Below are 21,651 nucleotides of genomic sequence, written 5' to 3' on the forward strand. Positions count from 1 at the left end.
TTTTTAAGTTTTCAAACATTTCAGTATTTTTACTGGTTTCTGCATTGTATTCAGAGTATGTATCCTGATTGACCTTTGACAGTTTTTGAAACTTGTGTGTGATCATGTAACTTAGTATATGATGGGATTTTATAAATGTTTTATGTGCATCTAAGAAAAAATCTATTGCAGTTCTGTGGCAAAGTTAGTGTTTGCTTAGTGTATCTTTATTTATTTACTATTTTTAAAGATTTATTTATTTGAGAGAGAGAGACAGAGAAAGAGAAGGGAGCACATGTGAAGGGGTAGGGACAGAGGGAGAATTAGAGAAACTCTGAAGCAGACTCCCTGCTGAGCCCAGAGCCTGACACTGGGCTTAGTTCCAGGATCCTGAGATAGAGACCTGAGCCCAAATCAAGAGTTGGACACTTAAAAGATTGAGCCACCCAGGTGCCCCTTGGTGATCTCTTTTTCTGGCTTTTCACTCTGAGCCATTCTGTGTTCCTCTATTTTTGATATATTTCTTATAAGTTGTAAATAGTTTTTTAAAATTCCAATATGATGATGTTTGTCTTTTATATGGGTCATTTAGGTATTTAAGGCAATTGCTGATGTATTTTTATTTATGTTGACCACTTCTCAGTGTTTTTTATTTGTCCCTCCTCTTCTCTGTTCCTCTTTCTATATTCTATCTTTCTTTGGACTGATGTTTTTTTTGTTAACACCCGCCCTCCCCTTTTTGGCTTAGAAGTTACACACATTCTTAGGATATATTTCATCTATATAAGTGTATATGTTGTGCACACTTACAGTATTAGTAGTTAGAATGTTAAAAAATCCATTTTGACTTCTCAAAATCTAACATTATTTAGTAATTTTACTCTCTCCTAAGCAATGCAAGGACTTTAGATCCCTATAACTTTATCTAGCCTCATTCTGTTATGCCCCAGTCACGTCTGAGAGACCACCAAGGTGCCAACACCCATGCAATCACAGGAGGGTTTATTTGACAAGCTTATGCTTGGGGCCAACTATACCGGACACAGCAGAGACGGGACTTGGATCCCGAGCTTAGTTAAGGCAGGGGTATTTATGGGTTCCTGTTACTAAAGCAGGATGGGGATTCCTTTACTAAAGCAGGGTGGGGGTTTCTGGAACCAAAGCAGGGTGGGGCTTCCTGTTTACTAAAGGAGGGTGGGGCTTTCTGGAACTAAAGTAAAGTAGGGGAAAGTTCAGCACTTGGGCTCAGGGGTCTGAGATGGCTGCTGGAGCTAAGATGGCTATACTTCTGCTAAGGCTAAACCTGAGGTGGGATGGCCTTAATTTTTCTAGGCCTCCACAATTCTGATTTAAGTTATCATGTTTTTAGGGCACCTGGGTGGCTCAGTTGGTTAAGCAACTGCCTTCAGCTCAGGTCATGATCCTGGAGTCCCGGGATCGAGTCCTGCATGGGGCTCCCAGCTCCATTGGGAGTCTGCTTCTCCCTCTGACCTGCTCACCTCTCATGCTCTCTCTCACTTTCTCTCTCTCAAATAAATAAAAACTTAAAAAAAATTATCATGTTTTTATTGTGTTTTACAATTTTACACATACACATTTTAACCATATAAGATATAGTATTGTTATTGTATATAGCCAGTATTTCTTTAGTTTTTTTCACATACTTTTTCATTTTTTTCTCTAGCTTTCATTTTTTATCTGTCATCGTTTTTCTTTTACCTGAAGAATAGCCCTTAATAGTTTTCTTAATGCAGAGAGAAATCACAAGTAGATGGAGAGGCAGGCAGAGAGAGACAGAGGGAAGCAGGCTCCCCGCTGAGCAGAGAGCCCGATGCGGGACTCGATCCCAGCACCCTGAGATCATGACCTGAGCTGAAGGCAGCGGCTTAACCCTGGGTGGCGCCCAGTATGGGGTTTTTTTATGGCTCTGTCTTTCTCTTTTGGTAGGCTCTGAGCTCTAGTTTTTGGTCGCCCCCTCCCTCCCTAGCCTTTCAAAAGTAGTTTGTTTTTGTTTTTTTTGTTTTTTTGGAGGCTTTTCTTGCTGACAGTTACCATCAGGGAAGAGTAGCCTCAGATATGTGGCATTGCTCATCTGGACTTCTTTATTTTTATTTATTTTTATTTTTATTTTAATTTTATTTTATTTATTTATTATTTTTTTAAAAGATTTTATTTATTTATTTGACAGAGAGAAATTACAAGTACACTGAGAGGCAGGCAGAGAGAGAGAGAAGGACGCAGGCTCCCTGCTGAGCAGAGAGCCCGACGCGGGACTCGATCCCAGGACCCTGAGATCATGACCTGAGCCGAAGGCAGCGGCTTAACCCACTGAGCCACCCAGGCGCCCTTATTTTTTTTTTTTTTAAAGATTTTATTTATTTATTTCACAGAAATCACAAGTAGGCAGAGAGGCAGGCAGAGAGAGAGAGAGAGGAGGAAGCAGGCTCCCTGCAGAGCAGAGAGCCCGATGTGGGGCTCGATCCCAGGACGCTGGGATCATGACCTGAGCCGAAGGCAGAGGCTTTAACCCACTGAGCCACCCAGGCGCCCTGGACTTCTTTATTCATCTTAGCTTTCTTCAGATTCTGGCCTCATAATTCTTTGCCATCTTGTTATTTCTGATACTTTCAAGATTTATTCATCTTTAAATGTTTTGTCTGCCTCTTCTAGTTGTCCTCAATGGGAGGGCTAGGTGAATTTCCAGATTCTCCATTCATGGAGGTAGAAACTCTGCAGATTTGTTTTTGCTTTGCATTTGTAATAGCATTTTTTTTTTTTTAAGATTTTATTTATTTGACAGACAGAGATCACAATTAGGCAGAGAGGCAGGCAGAGAGAGCGGGGGAAGCAGGCTTCCTGCTGAGCAGAGAGTCCAGTGTGGGGCTCGATCCCAGGACCCTGGGATCATGACCCGAGACGAAGACAGAGGCTTTAACCCACTGAGCCACCCAGGTGCCCCTGTAACAACATTTTTAAAAAAAACATTCTATTTATTTATTTGAGAGAGAGAGAAAGTAAGGGCACATGCTTGTGTGCAAGTGAGGCAGGAGGGAGAGGGAGAAAAAGAGAGAATCCCAAGCAGACTCCCTGCTGAGCATGGGGCTCTGTCCCACGGCCCTGAGGTCATGACCTGAGCAGAAACCAAGAGTCGGATGTTTAACATCCGACTGAGCCACCGAGGTACCCCTGAAACAGCATTTTTAATGACAATGGTTTTTGTTAGCACTGTTACTGAGCTCTGCACCTCACCCACCTCTGTGTACCCTTCCGTCTGGAAATATATCACTCTGTTGTTACTTGAGAGTCAGATAGAATAAATCATAACATTATATGAGCTTCATTTCATAAATTGGTATAAAATACATTGGGCTTTCTGAAGCTCTTTTAGGTATTTATTAGTTCCATTTATTTATTTGAGAGTGAGTGAGCCAGCTGGTGCAGAAGGAGAGGGAGAGAGAGAATCTTAAGCAAGCTCCACACCCAGCATGGAGCCTGACACAGGGCTCTATCTCATGACCTTGAGACTATGACCTGAGCTGAAATCAAGATTTAGATACTTAACCGACTGAGCCACCCAGTCACCCCTGTTAGTTTCTTTTAATTTGAGAACTTACTCTTTTCTTGAAGCAAGAAGCTCATCACTATGTAGTATTCTTTATTTCTTGGTTAGGAAGGTTTTCTTTTTTTTTCTTTTTAAGATTTTATTTATTTGACAGAGAGAGAGAGAGATCACAAGTAGGCAGAGAGGCAGGCAGAGACCGAGGGGGAAGCAGGCTCCCCGCTGAGCAGAGAGCCCGATGCGGGACTCGATCCCAGCACCCTGAGATCATGACCTGAGCTGAAGGCAGCGGCTTAACCCTGGGTGGCGCCCAGTATGGGGTTTTTTTATGGCTCTGTCTTTCTCTTTTGGTAGGCTCTGAGCTCTAGTTTTTGGTCGCCCCCTCCCTCCCTAGCCTTTCAAAAGTAGTTTGTTTTTGTTTTTTTTGTTTTTTTGGAGGCTTTTCTTGCTGACAGTTACCATCAGGGAAGAGTAGCCTCAGATATGTGGCATTGCTCATCTGGACTTCTTTATTTTTATTTATTTTTATTTTTATTTTAATTTTATTTTATTTATTTATTATTTTTTTAAAAGATTTTATTTATTTATTTGACAGAGAGAAATTACAAGTACACTGAGAGGCAGGCAGAGAGAGAGAGAAGGACGCAGGCTCCCTGCTGAGCAGAGAGCCCGACGCGGGACTCGATCCCAGGACCCTGAGATCATGACCTGAGCCGAAGGCAGCGGCTTAACCCACTGAGCCACCCAGGCGCCCTTATTTTTTTTTTTTTTAAAGATTTTATTTATTTATTTCACAGAAATCACAAGTAGGCAGAGAGGCAGGCAGAGAGAGAGAGAGAGGAGGAAGCAGGCTCCCTGCAGAGCAGAGAGCCCGATGTGGGGCTCGATCCCAGGACGCTGGGATCATGACCTGAGCCGAAGGCAGAGGCTTTAACCCACTGAGCCACCCAGGCGCCCTGGACTTCTTTATTCATCTTAGCTTTCTTCAGATTCTGGCCTCATAATTCTTTGCCATCTTGTTATTTCTGATACTTTCAAGATTTATTCATCTTTAAATGTTTTGTCTGCCTCTTCTAGTTGTCCTCAATGGGAGGGCTAGGTGAATTTCCAGATTCTCCATTCATGGAGGTAGAAACTCTGCAGATTTGTTTTTGCTTTGCATTTGTAATAGCATTTTTTTTTTTTTAAGATTTTATTTATTTGACAGACAGAGATCACAATTAGGCAGAGAGGCAGGCAGAGAGAGCGGGGGAAGCAGGCTTCCTGCTGAGCAGAGAGTCCAGTGTGGGGCTCGATCCCAGGACCCTGGGATCATGACCCGAGACGAAGACAGAGGCTTTAACCCACTGAGCCACCCAGGTGCCCCTGTAACAACATTTTTAAAAAAAACATTCTATTTATTTATTTGAGAGAGAGAGAAAGTAAGGGCACATGCTTGTGTGCAAGTGAGGCAGGAGGGAGAGGGAGAAAAAGAGAGAATCCCAAGCAGACTCCCTGCTGAGCATGGGGCTCTGTCCCACGGCCCTGAGGTCATGACCTGAGCAGAAACCAAGAGTCGGATGTTTAACATCCGACTGAGCCACCGAGGTACCCCTGAAACAGCATTTTTAATGACAATGGTTTTTGTTAGCACTGTTACTGAGCTCTGCACCTCACCCACCTCTGTGTACCCTTCCGTCTGGAAATATATCACTCTGTTGTTACTTGAGAGTCAGATAGAATAAATCATAACATTATATGAGCTTCATTTCATAAATTGGTATAAAATACATTGGGCTTTCTGAAGCTCTTTTAGGTATTTATTAGTTCCATTTATTTATTTGAGAGTGAGTGAGCCAGCTGGTGCAGAAGGAGAGGGAGAGAGAGAATCTTAAGCAAGCTCCACACCCAGCATGGAGCCTGACACAGGGCTCTATCTCATGACCTTGAGACTATGACCTGAGCTGAAATCAAGATTTAGATACTTAACCGACTGAGCCACCCAGTCACCCCTGTTAGTTTCTTTTAATTTGAGAACTTACTCTTTTCTTGAAGCAAGAAGCTCATCACTATGTAGTATTCTTTATTTCTTGGTTAGGAAGGTTTTCTTTTTTTTTCTTTTTAAGATTTTATTTATTTGACAGAGAGAGAGAGAGATCACAAGTAGGCAGAGAGGCAGGCAGAGACCGAGGGGGAAGCAGGCTCCCTGCTGAGCAGAGAGCCGGATTTAGGGCTCGATCCCAGGACCCTGATGAGATCTTGACCAGAGCCCAAGGCAAAGGCTTAACACACTGAGCCACCCAGGCACCCCTTGGTTGGGAAAGCTTTGCCTTACATGTATTAACACTGTTCCATTACCATTAAATAGGACAGTCTGCAATATTTTGTGGCCGTTCTGGAAAACAGCTGAAGCGTTGTCATAGCAGTCAGCCAGGAATGCTCCTAGACAGCTGGTCCCGGATGGTAAAGAGCCTGAACGTGTCATCCTCTGTCAACCAGGCTTCTCGTCTTATTGATGGTAGTGAGCCCTGCTGGCAGTCATCTGGTTCACAAGGAAAGGTAGTGTGCCATGGGGACATTTCCAGAAATGCTTTTATTTAGACGGCTTTATCTTTTAAGCTTCAAAATCAACTTTGAAAAACCTACTAAGTTATATTGGGATGGCACCTGTCAGTACTGATTTTATATTTTAATTCATGATTATTTTTATAGCTGCTGAGTAATATACGATCCATTTTTTATTGTCAGAGACTTTAAATGATGTATGTGATAGATTTTATCTAACTGACCACTTGATAGAGGGTGCTGTTATTTTTGTTACTCTCCCACATAAAATGGATGAGTTCAGATTCTGCTTCTGGTGAACAGTTTTTCTAATATATCTGAACATATAGGTGTTGCTCTTCAGAATGTTATTTTAATTTCACTCAAGTGTGGGTGCCCATCATCTGAACTTGTGGTCAGACTTGAAAAGAGGGGCTGTTTTTCCATCTTGATTGTAGTGTTTTCTATAACCCACTCCTTAATGGGTGTAAATGGACCACCCTAGATTAGGAGTCTATAAATAAATCATTTCTGGGGTTTCGAGTGAGACTTTCTTTTAATAAACAAGTAAATAGTGGAGTAGAATACTCCTCTCTCTCAGGCCATATCATGTATTTAGAAAATCTTATGTAGATTCAAGCTTTAGTGACACTATTTTAATAGCTAAAATATGGCTGAATTCTGTTAACTGATAATACATTATTATTGTTGTGTTTCTTAAAGCATTGGATTCGTTTGGAGATTTTTCCAGATGTTCTTGTTCATAGATTAAAAATGATAGTGGATCCCGCGGACAGTAGCTACATGCCTTCCCTAGTGGTGGTGTCAGGTAATTGAATTAGTTTACTCAGTAACTTCTCTCATATGGTAAAAACTCCTTTGTCTGATTCTTTTATCCCCCTTCTTCCCTTTAGGCGGAAACTCCCTAAATAATCTAATTGAACTAAAGACGATCAATATTAACCCCACTGATACCACGGTGTCCCTTCTGAATGACTGCACAGAGGTAAGAGGAGATGACTTTGTTGACTGTCTCTATATTAACAGGGAGCCTCCTTTCCCCCTGCATTAAGTAATTCTGTTTTAAAATTTGACAGGTATACAACTTGAATTTGCTATTAATCAAATCAGCTTGAAAAGAGAAAAAAAAGTTTCATCTTCACTATCTTAACTAAGAAGTGAGGATAAAACTCCTAGAAAAAGTTGTTCCTAGGCACCTTAGATTGTTCTTTAGATCCAAATTGTTTTCATTATGTATCTGTTAATGTGTGAGGGTTTTTTTTCCTAACTGCATAAATGACACTGAAATTGCTTTTTCGTTTTCATATCTGTTAGCATCAAGTGCTGAGCTATGTATTTATTTTGATGGGTTATAAGGTAATTTTTCAAAATGAATATGTTTATATTTATAAGATTTTCAAGATTTATAAATCTTGAAAATGCTGAATCATTGAAGGTTCTTTTATGCAGTACTTCTATGTTACACAGCAGTGAGACGGTCTCTCAGATCTTCCCATAAATTTTTCTACACAGATGTCAATATTATTTTAATAAATTAAATATAGTTAAAATAATACTGCCTATACTATTGTCTCATGAACTTATTTAATTTGTATAATGATAGTGGATAAAGGTATTAGATAATTGACTCTTACTCATCTAAAGTTTTTTATAAGTGAGTATTTTAAAATTATTAAATGTAGTTCACCATTTATTATTATTATTGTTATTATTAGTCTGCCCTCATAGGGGTAGACAAGTTCAAGTTCATGCTAGTGTGTTACTTAAAAGAAGCTGATACATAGCCATTAGGTTAATTTGTTCATGGGTAAAAGGTTTATAACTTGTGTCCAGTCTATGGGAATGTACCAGCTCCTTTCCCAGGTCCAAGAACTGATGATCTGGCCTTTATTTCTAATCTTCAATAAAAGAATTTTGGGATACCATTCATTCTTAAATGAATGGTAGATGGTAAATATCTATTTTTTTTTACATACCAATTAATACCGGGGTGTTGGTAAATGAATACAGCAGCAAATTATTAAAATGGAAGACAATACACAGTTTTTCTGAAAAAAGATAATATTGAATTTTAATCCATTTTATTGTTAACTCATTGCTAGGCAACTGAAAACAGCTTAAGTCTTCATTATACTCCTGAATATTCTTATACTTTAAATCAATAACTAGAGTTAATTAAATCAGTAACTAGCTGAGATTATTATTCATAAAAGGTATATTATAGTCCAAATTTTTTTCAAATCAGAACAGTTTATTACATAATATTTGATAAGTATAAAGTAATATAGATGACACATGTGAAAAATATGAAGGACTGAGTAATTGGAAAACTCATGACCCACTCTCCATCATTCTAACCAATTTAAGAACTAGAATATTATCATTCTTGGGGAAGCCAGTGGACATTCTAGGATTGTCTTTTCCATAAAAATGGCCCATTATGGTAATTTTCTAACATAATCAAAAATAGAAATCCCCCACAATCCTCTGGCCCATCTTTAGCAGTTATCAGCATTTTTGTCAGTTGTGTTTCATTGTCTCCTTTCATGTCCCCCATTTTTTAAATTCCTAGAATGTTTAAAAGCAAGTCCGAGTTATGACCTTATCCATATTGTATGCTTCAATATTCATCTGTAACAAGGACTTAAAAAATGTAACCACAATACCATTATCACTCCTAATGGTTATTCTTTAATAATCATATACTATCCAGCCAGTGTTTACATTTTCCCAGTTATCCCATAAATATCTTTTTGTAGTTGGTTTATGTGCCTGCACTTTGTACTTCATTTAAGTCTTAATTCTCTTGTTTTTTCCTTGCTAAAGAAGGAAACTGGGTCTCCTTTTCCTGTAGAATTTTTCATTTTTTAATTTGTCTTTTGCATCTCAGTGGCTTTCTTCTGCATGTGCTTCCTGTGAGATCATAGGTGGTAGAGCTTGAGGTTTGAGCAAGTCCAGTTGAGGCAGTAAGAAATTGCTGGAAGTATGTGTGGTTCCTGCTGCATCACTCTTTGTTCACAGGACATGCAGGAATAGAGGAATACTATATATGCCAAATATAGGATGTTGGGGATTCTGTAGGGCAAAGAAACAACTTTAACAATTGAGTGTCAAAGGTATAATGGAGAGGTTGCATCCTATTTGGATCCTGATTTGAATGAGCCAACTGTAGAAAAAGTTTATAAGATGATCATAAAAGTTAATTACTGATAGCATATTAGATGATATAAGAAATTATTGCTTTAGCTATGATAATAGTAATGTGGATTTTTTAAAAAATGCCTATACTTCAGTGATAGCTACTGAACTTTTGAAACAACATGCTGCCTGGAATTTTCTTTTTTCTTTCTTTCTTTTTTTTTTTTTTTAAGATTTTATTTATTTGACAGAGAGACACAGCGAGAGAGGGAACATAAGCAGGGGGAGTGGGAGAGGAAGAAGCAGGCTCCCCGCCTAGCAGGGAGCTTGATGCGTGGCTCAATCCCAGGACCTTGGAATCATGACCTGAGCCAAAGGCAAACGCTTAACGACTGAGCCACCCAGGCACCTCGCTGTCTGGAATTTTCTTAATATAATTTCTTAATATAATCCAAATATGAATACAATTGCTTATATGTTTATAACTTGAAACTTGGTGAAAGTGTTGCTGGGCTCTTTGTATGATTGTCTCTAATTTATACATATTTGAATATTTTTATTAGTTTTAAAAATTATCAAGGCTCTGAACTACCTGCCATTTAATATCTTTCCTAATACTTTTTTTTTTTTTTAAAGATTTTATTTATTTATTTCACAGAGAGAGATCACAAGTAGGCAGAATGACAGGCAGAGAGAGAGGAGGAAGCAGGCTCCCTGCTGAGCAGAGAGCCTGATGCGGGGCTCGATCCCAGAACCCTGAGATCATGACCTGAGCCGAAGGCAGCGGCTTAACCCACTGAGCCACCCAGGCGCCCCTTTCCTAATACTTCTTGATTCAAGAAAGCTTTTTTTTTCTTTTTTTCTTTTCTCAAGAGAGAGAGGAAGAGAGGGCCCATGTGCGTGTGCATGCAAGTGCAAGCCAGGCAGGGGCAGATGGAAAAGGAGAGAGAGAATCCTAAGCAGGCTTGGGAAAAGGGAGAGAATCCAACTGAAGTGCAGAGCCCAGTGTGGGGCTTAATCTCAGTATCCTGAGATAATGACCGGAGCTGAAATTAAGAGACAAATGCTGAAGGGACTGAGCCACCCAGGCGCCCCTCAAGAAAGCTTTAAGACAGAAAAGTTTGCAGTCATTCAGTAAAACTATCATACTGTTTCATTTTAGTCAGAAAATCAGTGTGAGTCCCATGCCTTGGATAGGCCTACTTGGTGATTAATGAATTCTTTTAATCTGTACTCAATCGTGACTGTATTAATTTTGCCTAACTTGCTTGCTATTTCCAGAATTTAAGTAAAAGACTTTCCACACATCTAACTTTCCACACATTCCATGTCTCAAATATGCTGGTCTCCAGTTTAAGGATCTCATGTATTTGATTCTAAAAAGTCTCTAGTTTACTGTTTTTGTGTCTAGTATCACAGGTATATTGAAATTGCTATAAAGCAGTGCAGGAGCTCAGGAATTGATTGTAAAATCCATGGTCTTATCCTGCTGGGACGGATCCGTGCAGAGGAGGAAGATCTGGCAGCAGTTCCTTTCTTAGCCTCGGATAATGAAGAGGAAGAAGACGAAAAAGGCAATAGTGGGAGGTTAGAGCCATTTGTTATTGGTGGTGCTCATTCCAAAATTCTCACTTTTAAAAGTAAATATTTAATAAGAGTGTATTTCATAATGAGAGTAGTTTTATTATGATAAAATACATACAACATAAAACATAGCCTCTTAACTATTTTTAAATGTCTAGTTCTGTGGCATTAAGTACATTCACATTATTGTGCAGTTGTGAGCAACATTCATCTCCAAAATATCTGTCATTAGTCTTTTGTCTTGTAATTTTATTGAGCGCAGTATTTCGTCTTATGTTCTCATTTATTTACTCAATTCAGTATTTTGCAAGAGTACTATAGTGACAACTATTACTGTACTTATTCCTTCACCATCCATCTATTGAATACCTGTTGTGGGCTAAGCCCTGTTTTCCATCCTTTGAATGCTGTAGTGAATATGCACAATAAAATAAGACAAACTCACACACATCAGAGTGGCTTTACGACTATGGAAAGTGTGTGGAGGAGAAGTGCACGGTCTTTTGAGAACCTGCCAAAGAGCGTTGATTTGTCAGGAGGACAAGGAAAACAGCCTCTAAAGGCATACTTTCAGGAAAAGTCAGAGTCTTCAAAATCAGATGGGCAGGAAAAGGTGTTTTTTGCAGGACAATAACATATACCAAGGATGAAGGAAGATACCTGCCAGGTTTCTGCACATTTGCTTTTTTTAATCTAAGATGTTTATAGGTATGTGCAGGGGATTGTTCTGAGCCTTGTTCATGTCCCAGCAGAAAACAACATAGATAATCTCTTTCCTCAGATAAGTTTTATTTTCCTAGATAAATTGCTAAAAGTGAATTGGTAAGTCAAAGGATATGCAAAATTAGTTTATGTGTGTTTCTGTTGTCCTGTTGGTGTAGCCTGGTCCTTGTAGATACATGAAGGAGGCTGGTACCATGCTCGCTGAGTTCTTCTGACCACTGCCCTTTGCACTAAGTGCTTTCTAGAATGTGATGTAAGTTGTCTTTCTTTTAGAAATAGGAGCTCTGCCTCTCATTGCTATTAAAGCACATTTTCTTAGTCATGAATGGGTGACAAGATAATAAATCACGTTATTCTATGGTTCTGTAAGCTTGGGTTTGGATTCAGTCCTGATTTATTTTGGAAACTTCACACTGGAACTGAAAAGAAAATAGTATATGTAATATTACTTCATCTAGAATATATGTTGTACTATATGTTAAAATTTAAACTGGTAGTACCTATATACATTACGTAAGGAAGGAAAATACCAGTTCACTTAAATGAATCATTGAGATTTTCAAGAGAAAGGATTATAGATTTGCATGTTCTTGTTAACTGCAAAAATGATTTGGACAAATACATAAATACATGTATATATGAGATAAGCAAAAAATCACTTCTCGGCCTTTTGGCTAAGATCAAGTGTAAAAAAGTTTGAGGTTTACTCATTGATTAAATTTTTATCTAATTGAATACATTAACAAAAGAATTCTAGATATTTGAATGTAAGGTTTTTCTTTTCTTGTCAGATAGTTATCTGCTAATAATTGCAGCGTGAGTAAGTTGTCCAAATACAGTCTCCTGCAGAGCACATGTACAACTGGGGTATGCCCACACTGACTACCTGCTGGCCTCCATTCTGACTGGTTAACAATGACATGGTACCAGTCACTACGTATCTTGAATATAAGTCTTGGTTTCCCATACATATTTTTGACCAGAAATGTGTTACAAGATACGTCAAGTATAGATAGTCTGCAATTTATTTGACTTGCAAGTTTTTTACTTTACAATAGTTGCAAAAGTAATACCCATTCCATAGAAACTGAACTTTGAATTTTGATCTTTGCCTGAAAAATCCATGCAATCTGTGGTACAATCCTCTCTTACAATACTGGACAGCAGCCATGAGCTATATAGCTCCCATCCTGCAATCACAAGGGTAAATAGCCAATATACTTATTACAGCCATTCTGTACTCATACCATACCGTCTCTCAGGATAGTATTTAAGAAATTACATGCAATATTCAATGCTTATTTATGAAATAGGCTTTGTGTTAGATGATTTTGTCCAACTGTAGAGTAATATAAGTGTTCTCAGCATGTTCAGGGTGAGCAGGGCTAAGCTATGGTGTTGAGTGGATTAGGTGTAGTTTTAAAATACATTTCACCTTATGATATTTTCAATTTGTAATGAGTTTATTTAGGTTAAATACTATTATAAGTAGAGGAAGCTCTGTAATTACAATATACATATACTTGCTTTCTTGTGCCTGGTATCAGATGAAAGGATTTTCCTACATTTTAATCCCCAAATCATAAGATTTTTATCCCTTCAAGTAAATACTTATTAGTATATAATATGTTAAAAAATCTTACCCATCTAGAACCTAGACTCTGGAGCCTTTAGTTGTTCATCCTAGTTTATAAAAATAGAACAAAAGCAAACAAAATCAAATACAGGTTCCTTAGTACCTGGCACTGACTAACAACCAAGAAAATCTAACACTCTCCCATGTACTTGGTGGTCTCAAGTTCAAGAATTAGAGTGCTCTGTTGATTAAACTTCCACCCCATTGAGGGCAGGTCAGGAGATGGAATGAGCAAGGTGGTGGGAGCCAGCTGCCAGAGCTATGCTTCAAAAGCCTTGGGGTGTGAGGCAGGCCTCTCAGGAGAGAAAGGAAGTAACGGAGATCTAGCCCAGCTGGCCTATATGGTGGGCAGAGGGTATGAAGGAAGAAAATTGCATTTTGGTTTGGGGCATATATATATATATATATATGTTAGAGTACCTCAAAAATTGTATGGTTGTATCTATTTTATTAGTTCGTGTGAGAGGAAAAAAATGACCAGATGTTTAGGTTTAATGACATTGTCAAAATGCCAGGTCCATTGGTGAGTCCTGTTTAATTAGTGTTCTCTGCATTTAACATCTGTAGTAGCTATGTTTTGACGCATTGGGTGGAAATATCTATGAATCAGTAAAACAGCTGTGGTGTTCAGCTTGGTGTATAAGAAGAAAAGAGCTGCGCAGTCTGTCATAGAATGGTCTCCACCAAAAGCAAGGCTAGAGTTAAATTATAGTATTAAAAGGTAGCATGCTGGTATCTAGAAATTTTGACCCTCTGGTACACTAACTTGTGTATTTACTTGAGGTTTCATTATATTAAAACAAAGCTTTTAGAATTTTTGATAGTATTCTATAAACTTTGCTTGCTTGAGGTTGCTTTCCTTTTTGTTTAAAAAAAAATATTTTATGTTGAATGACCTCTGTTTTTGTCTCTTTTGTTTGGTTAGCCTTATTAGAAAGAAAGCTGCAGGGCTGGAATCAGCAGCTATGATAAGAACCAAAGTGTTTGTTTGGGGACTGAATGACAAGGACCAGCTGGGCGGCCTGAAGGGCTCTAAGGTATCTCCCCCCCCCCCCCACTTCTTCTATGTCATCCGTAATCACATGGTTGAGAAGGATTGCTGGTGCCTTTGTTCTAGAGAGGCTTAATAATAATCATACCTCTTTAAGGTTTTTATGGTGGGTTACCTTCTGTAAGTTGTGTTTTAAATTGACTTTTCTGAAGAAATGCTTAATTTGAACTTGCAGACATTATCAAATTTAGTTTCAGTTAAAGCCTCTGTCCTTGGAAAATAGTGCATTTTAGTTGTTCTATAAACTACAAAATGCAGTGTTGAAAAGATTTGACAAGCATATAGATGAAAATTATAGACTTTAATTATATTTATTTTCCCATCGGTACAGTAAGCTCTTTGGCTTACCATGAACAGAATAAAGTGTAAAAAAATGTCATGGTGGTATGAAGATGGGCAAGATATCATTTAAAGAGTAGATACAACAAATGATGCATTTGAACCAGTGTTGAATTCAGTATCCGTTATGTTACTTAGTGTCTCTTTACTGAGGTGCCACAAAACAAATTCCTCCAAGTTTTAGTGCCTAGACACAGTTTCTCTTCAGTAAGTGTTTCTGCTTCCTTTTAGTATTCTGTGAGACTTCACCCACCCTTATTATCTGCATTGCTGAAAAGCTGAGAAGGAAAGTTAGAACTCATTTTAAGTCTTTCCTTTCAAGAAAAGAAAGATTTTCATCTTTATTTGAACAGCCTTGACTGCATTTATGTTTTAAGGCCCCTAGACTCCATTTGGAGGTGGGTAGGGGGCAGTAAGGTCTGGAGTCTCAGTTGTGATAGTGCAGGGCTGCCTGGGTGATCCTGAGGTACACGGCCCTTTGTTGGAGTTTACACATGAAGGATAGATTTGGCGTTCTTTGGTTGGGATGATGATTCTTTCTTGTACTGTAGTGGTGACTATCCGATAATTTCTAGGAATCATAAAGGGTTTCTTAGACAAGGGTTTTATGAATTTTAAATTAAGTCACACCCATCTATAATGGGAAGTTGAAGTGTATAATTTCTTAGAGATATCAGAATCAATAAGAATGAGTAGGACAACACCTGAAATAAAATGTAGTTTACCAGATGCTTGGTTATATCTTTACATTATGTATGTTTTATTTTTCACCTTTTATTATGGAGCTTTTTAAATATAGCAGGTAGAAAGACTAGGGACCTGAGTCCTCATGTTACTGTACTAGCTTCAATAGTTAATAGTAGAGGGTCACATTTTTGGTCTTTATTTTATTTATTTATTTACACCTCTCCCCCGCAAAGTACATCTCAATATATTATTTCCTCCTCAGAATACTTTAGTGTATCTCTAAGAGAAGAGAACTTCTTTGGTTAATATAACCATGTAAATTAATGGTAATTCCTTATATATTCCTTGTAATAAGGATACTTGTAATTCTAAAAACATAAATAAAATGATATTTTTCCTTCTTTTGCTTACAAAATAAAATCCTGTTCTAGATAAAGGTTCCTTCATTCTCTGAGACCCTGTCTGCTTTGAATGTGGTACAGGTGGCTGGTGGTTCTAAAAGTTTGTTTGCAGGTATGATTATTCTTGTACTAAAAATTTTTATAAATTATGCTTACCACCAAAAACATCTTGTGAGAAGTGAGTCTTGTCCTTTCTCTTGTTCTTTGCAGTGACTGTGGAAGGGAAGGTATATGCCTGTGGAGAAGCTACGAATGGCCGACTGGGGCTGGGCATCTCTAGTGGGACTGTGCCCATCCCTCGGCAGATCACAGCTCTTAGCAGTTATGTGGTCAAGAAGGTGGCTGTTCATTCAGGTAACCAGAGTTGGCACTCATGCAGATAAATCTGTTGCTCATGCTCTGCAAATAATTGCAGCCTTTAGATAATTTTCTCTAGGGTGCCTTTATATTCTTTTTCAAGTTTACTTAATTATTAAGAATAAAAGTTGGAGCAAAGAGAGAGCCTACAAGTGGTAGATCAGAAAGGAACAGAGACCATATACAGTAACAGTCACCTTACAGGCCATACAATGGCACTAAATTCATATCTCTCAATAGTTACCCTGAATGTTAATGGGCTAAATGCCCCTGTCAAAAGACACAGGGTATCAGAATGGATAAAAAAACAAAACCCATCTATATGTTGCCTCCAAGAAACTCATTTTAAGCCCGAAGACACCTCCAGATTTAAAGTGAGGGGGTGGAAAAGAATTTACCATGCTAATGGACATCAAGAAAGCAGGAGTGGCAATCCTTATATCAGATCAAATAGATTTTAAGCCAAAGACTATAATAAGAGATGAGGAAGGACACTATATCATACTCAAAGGGTCTGTCCAACAAGAAGATTTAACAATTTTAAATATCTATGCCCCCAACGTGGGAGCAGCCAACTATATAAACCAATTAGTAACAAAATCAAAGAAACACATCAACAATAATACAATAATAGTAGGGGACTTTAACACTCCCCTCACTGAAATGGACAGGTCATCCAAGCAAAAGATCAGCAAGGAAATAAAGGCCTTAAACGACACACTGGACCAGATGGACATCACAGATATATTCAGAACATTTCATCCCAAAGCAACAGAATACACATTCTTCTCTAGTGCACATGGAACATTCTCCAGAATAGATCACATCCTCGGTCCTAAATCAGGACTCAACCGGTATCAAAAGATTGGGATCATTCCCTGCATATTTTCAGACCACAATGCTCTAAAGCTAGAACTCAACCACAAGAGGAAGTTTGAAAAGAACCCAAATACATGGAGACTAAACAGCATCCTTCTAAAGAATGAATGGGTCAACCGTGAAATTAAAGAAGAATTGAAAAAAATCATGGAAACAAATGATAATGAAATACAACGGTTCAAAATCTGTGGGACGCAACAAAGGCAGTCCTGAGAGGAAAATATATAGCGGTACAAGCCTTTCTCAAGAAACAAGAAAGGTCTCAGGTACACAACCTAACCCTACACCTAAAGGAGCTGGAGAAAGAACAAGAAAGAAACCCTAAGCCCAGCAGGAGAAGAGAAATCATAAAGATCAGAGCAGAAATCAATGAAATAGAAACCAAAAACAATAGAACAAATCAACGAAACTAGGAGCTGGTTCTTTGAAAGAATTAATAAAATTGATAACCCCCTGGCCCGACTTATCAAAAAGAAAAGAGAAAGGACCCAAATAAATAAAATCATGAATGAAAGAGGAGAGATCACAACTTACACCAAAGAAATACAAACTATTATAAGAACATACTATGAGCAACTCTACGCCAATAAATTTGACAATCTGGAAGAAATGGATGCATTCCTAGAAACATATAAACTACCACAACTGAACCAGGAAGAAATAGCCTGAACAGACCCATAACCAGTAAGGAGATTGAAACAGCCATTAAAAATCTCCACACAAACAAAAGCCCAGGGCCAGACGGCTTCCCGGGGGAATTCTACCAAACATTTAAAGAAGAACTAATTCCTATTCTCCTGAAACTGTTCCAAAAAATAGAAATGGAAGGAAAACTTCCAAACTCATTTTATGAGGCCAGCATCACCTTGATCCCAAAACCAGACAAGAATCCCATCAAAAAAGAGAGCTATAGACCAATATCCTTGATGAACACAGATGCGAAAATACTCAACAAAATACTAGCCAATAGGATTCAACAGTACATTAAAAGGATTATTCACCACGACCAAGTGGGATTTATTCCAGGGCTGCAAGGTTGGTTCAACATCCGCAAATCAGTCAATGTGATACAACACATCAATAAAAGAAAGAACAAGAACCATATGATACTCTCCATAGATGCTGAAAAAGCATTTGACAAAGTACAGCATCCCTTCCTGATCAAAACTCTTCAAAGTGTAGGGATAGAGGGCACATACCTCAATATCATCAAAGCCATCTATGAAAAACCCACCGCAAATATCATTCTCAATGGAGAAAAACTGAAAGCTTTTCCGCTAAGGTCAGGAACACAGCAGGGATGTCCATTATCACCACTGCTATTCAACATAGTAGTAGAGGTCCTAGCCTCAGCAATCAGAAAACAAAAGGAAATTAAAGGCATCCAGATCGGCAAAGAAGAAGTCAAATTATCACTCTTCGCAGATGATATGATACTATATGTGGAAAACCCAAAAGACTCCATTCCAAAACTGCTAGAACTTATACAGGAATTCAGTAAAGTGTCAGGATATAAAATCAATGCACAGAAATCAGTTGCATTTCTCTACACCAACAGCAAGACAGAAGAAAGAGAAATTAAGGAGTCAATCCCATTTACAATTGCACCCAAAACCATAAGATACCTAGGAATAAACCTACCCAAAGAGGCACAGAATCTATACTCAGAAAACTATAAAGTACTCATGAAAGAAATTGAGGAAGACACAAAGAAATGGAAAAATGTTCCATGCTCCTGGATTGGAAGAATAAATATTGTGAAAATGTCTATGCTACCTAAAGCAATCTACACATTTAATGCAATTCCTATCAAAGTACCATCCATCTTTTTCAAAGAAATGGAACAAATAATTCTAAAATTTATATGGAACCAGAAAAGACCTCGAATAGCCAATGGGATATTGAAAAAGAAAGCCAACGTTGGTGACATCACAATTCCGGACATCAAGCTCTATTACAAAGCTGTCATCATCAAGACAGCATGGTACTGGCACAAAAACAGACATATAGATCAATGGAACAGAATAGAGAGCCCAGAAATAGACCCTCAACTCTACAGTCAACTAATCTTCGACAAAGCAGGAAAGAATGTCCAATGGAAAAAAGACAGCCTCTTCAATAAATGGTGCTGGGAAAATTGGACAGCCACATGCAGAAAATTAAATTGGACCATTTCCTTACACCACACACAAAAATAGACTCAAAATGGATGAAGGACCTCAGTGTGCGAAAGAAATACATCAAAATCCTTGAGGAGAACACAGGCAGCAACCTCTTTGACCTCAGCCGCAGCAACATCTTCCTAGGAACATCGCCAAAGGCAAGGGAAGCAAGGGCAAAAATGAACTATTGGGATTTCATCAAGATCAAAAGCTTTTGCACAGCAAAGGAAACAGTTAACAAAATCAAAAGACAACTGACAGAATGGGAGAAGATATTTGCAAACGACATATCAGATAAAGGACGAGTGTCCAAAATCTATAAAGAACTTAGCAAACTCAACACCCAAAAAACAAATAATACAATCAAGAAATGGGCAGAGGACATGAACAGACATTTCTGCAAAGAAGACATCCAGATTGCCAAGAGACACATGAAAAAGTGCTCCGTATCACTCGGCATCAGGGAAATACAAATCAAAACCACAATGAGATATCACCTCACACCAGTTAGAATGGCTAAAATAAACAAGTCAGGAAATGACAGATGCTGGCGAGGATGCGGAGCAAGGGGAACCCTCCTACACTGTTGGTGGGAATGCAAGCTGGTGCAGCCACTCTGGAAAACAGCATGGAGGTTCCTCAAAATGTTGAAAATAAAACTGCCCTATGACCCAGCAATTGCACTATTGGGTATTTACCCTAAAGATACAAACGTAGTGATCCAAAGGGGCACGTGCACCCTAATGTTTATAGCAGCAATGTCCACAATAGCCAAACTATGGAAAGAACCTAGATGTCCATCAACAGATGAATGGATCAAGAAGAAGTGGTATATATACACAATGGAATACTATGCAGCCATCAAATGAAATGAAATCTTGCCATTTGTGACAACATGGAAGGAACTAGAGCGTATCATGCTTAGTGAAATAAGTCATGCAGAGAAAGACAACTATCATATGATCTCCCTGATATGAGGAAGTGGTGATGCAACATGGGGGCTTCAGTGGGAAGGAGAAGAATCAATGAAACAAGATGGGATTGGGAGGGAGACAAACCGTAAGTGACTCTTAATCTCACAAAACAAACTGAGGGTTGCTGGGGGGAGGGAGTTTGGGAGAAGGGGGTGGGATTATGGACATTGGGGAGGGTATGTGCTTTGGTGAGTGCTGTGAAGTGTGTAAACCTGGTGATTCACAGACCTGTACCCCTGGGCATAAAAATATATGTTTATAAAAAATAAAAAATTTAAAAAAAATAGAATAAAAGTTGGATAATGTAAATCTCCAGGTAGTCTAGAATTTAATTATTATTGCCACACGAGGCTTTCTAGAGATCAGTAGTTGTTGGCATTCCAGGTGTGTGATAGGTACTACCCCTCTCTAAGGTATTGATTTTCAGTCTCAGAGCTGTGGTCTCTGTTTGATGGCATCTTCGAAATCATCATGTTCCTTGCTTATATATGTGTTATTTTTCTGGGGAAAAGCCTGTAACTTTCATCAGATTTCTCAAGTGTCTGTGAACCCCAGTGATAAGAAAGATCCTGTGAAAAAAAAATCACCCTCTCTCAGTTTAGGAAACCTTTACTGAGAATTATTTCAAAGCACTATGCTAGGCCTCTGAGGAATGGAACTAAATTAGGTATAAAACTCACTTCACGTCTGCACTGAGTAGGTTTGGGTTTAACCCCATATCAAAGCAGGTCTAAACAGTAGAGGCTTGAGCAAGATAGAATTTTGCTTTTCTTTTTTGTATACTTCTGGGGGTGGGCTCCTGGACTAGTACGGTAGCTCTGTGCCCATGAGGAACACAAGTGCCATTTGGTCTTTCTTTCCACCTTTGTTGATAGATGGCCATAAAGCTCTGTCTAGGTGAGCACAGATGTTTCCTCAGCCCACTTAGCCCCTTTAAAGGGCTTTTTAGGAAGCCTAGCTCACTTCTGTTGGATCTCTGTCACCATCCTTTCTGGGCAAGGGAGTTTTTAGCTGAGCACATTGTTACTCTCATTAGTGTGGGGTCTGTTGTAAAGAATAGGGGAGAATGAATGATTTGTGGGACTGAGAGCCCAGGAGTTGGCAGGGACACAGGTGGCAGAGAGAAAACACCAATAAAGATAGTGTACTTCAGTCTTGGGGCAGACTAGATGGACTGGAAGAATGGTCTATACTGGGGAAGAGCATGACCATGAAAGAATGGGTATAATGCATTAATTGTGATTGATGGCGCTTTTGCTTAAATAGCTCCACAGTTGGTGTACATTTCTCTAAAGCTTAATTGCCAGTGTATTTGATAATTTGCCTAGTAATAAATGTACTTATTTTTACTTTTTTTCTGTCTGAATTTTGATCTTTTATATATTTAACATAACAGGAACCCCGTTATTAAACATGGTACTATTTTGCTGCCTCTTTTTTTTTTAATTTTTTATTTTTTATAAACATATTTTTATCCCCAGGGGTACAGGTTTGTGAATGCCAGGTTTACACACTTTACAGCACCCACCAAAGCACATACCCTCCTCAATGTCCATAACCCCACCCCCCTTCACCCAACCCCCCTCCCCCCAGCAACCCTCAGTTTGTTTTGTGAGATTTAGAGTCACTTACGGTTTG

The 21,651-nt window shown here is 38.6% G+C and overlaps 1 protein-coding gene across 8 annotated transcripts in view; it reads left to right on the forward strand.

Moving 5' to 3' along the window:
• HERC2 (HECT and RLD domain containing E3 ubiquitin protein ligase 2) overlaps positions 1 to 21,651 on the forward strand; it is a 237,444-nt gene that overhangs the window by 150,878 nt on the left and 64,915 nt on the right. For all 8 annotated transcript variants that reach the window (XM_082735976.1, XM_082735972.1, XM_082735973.1 and 5 more), the window contains exons 53-59: positions 5,886 to 6,076; positions 6,785 to 6,890; positions 6,976 to 7,067; positions 10,632 to 10,807; positions 14,089 to 14,200; positions 15,672 to 15,753; positions 15,852 to 15,995. In XM_082735976.1, coding sequence (XP_082592102.1) covers positions 5,886 to 6,076; positions 6,785 to 6,890; positions 6,976 to 7,067; positions 10,632 to 10,807; positions 14,089 to 14,200; positions 15,672 to 15,753; positions 15,852 to 15,995 — 903 coding nt within the window. The remainder of the gene's footprint in view (positions 1 to 5,885; positions 6,077 to 6,784; positions 6,891 to 6,975; positions 7,068 to 10,631; positions 10,808 to 14,088; positions 14,201 to 15,671; positions 15,754 to 15,851; positions 15,996 to 21,651) is intronic.

The sequence above is a fragment of the Mustela nivalis genome, assembly GCF_964662115.1.
Source record: "Mustela nivalis genome assembly, chromosome: 6".
In the NCBI taxonomy this organism is placed as follows: Eukaryota; Metazoa; Chordata; class Mammalia; order Carnivora; family Mustelidae; genus Mustela; species Mustela nivalis.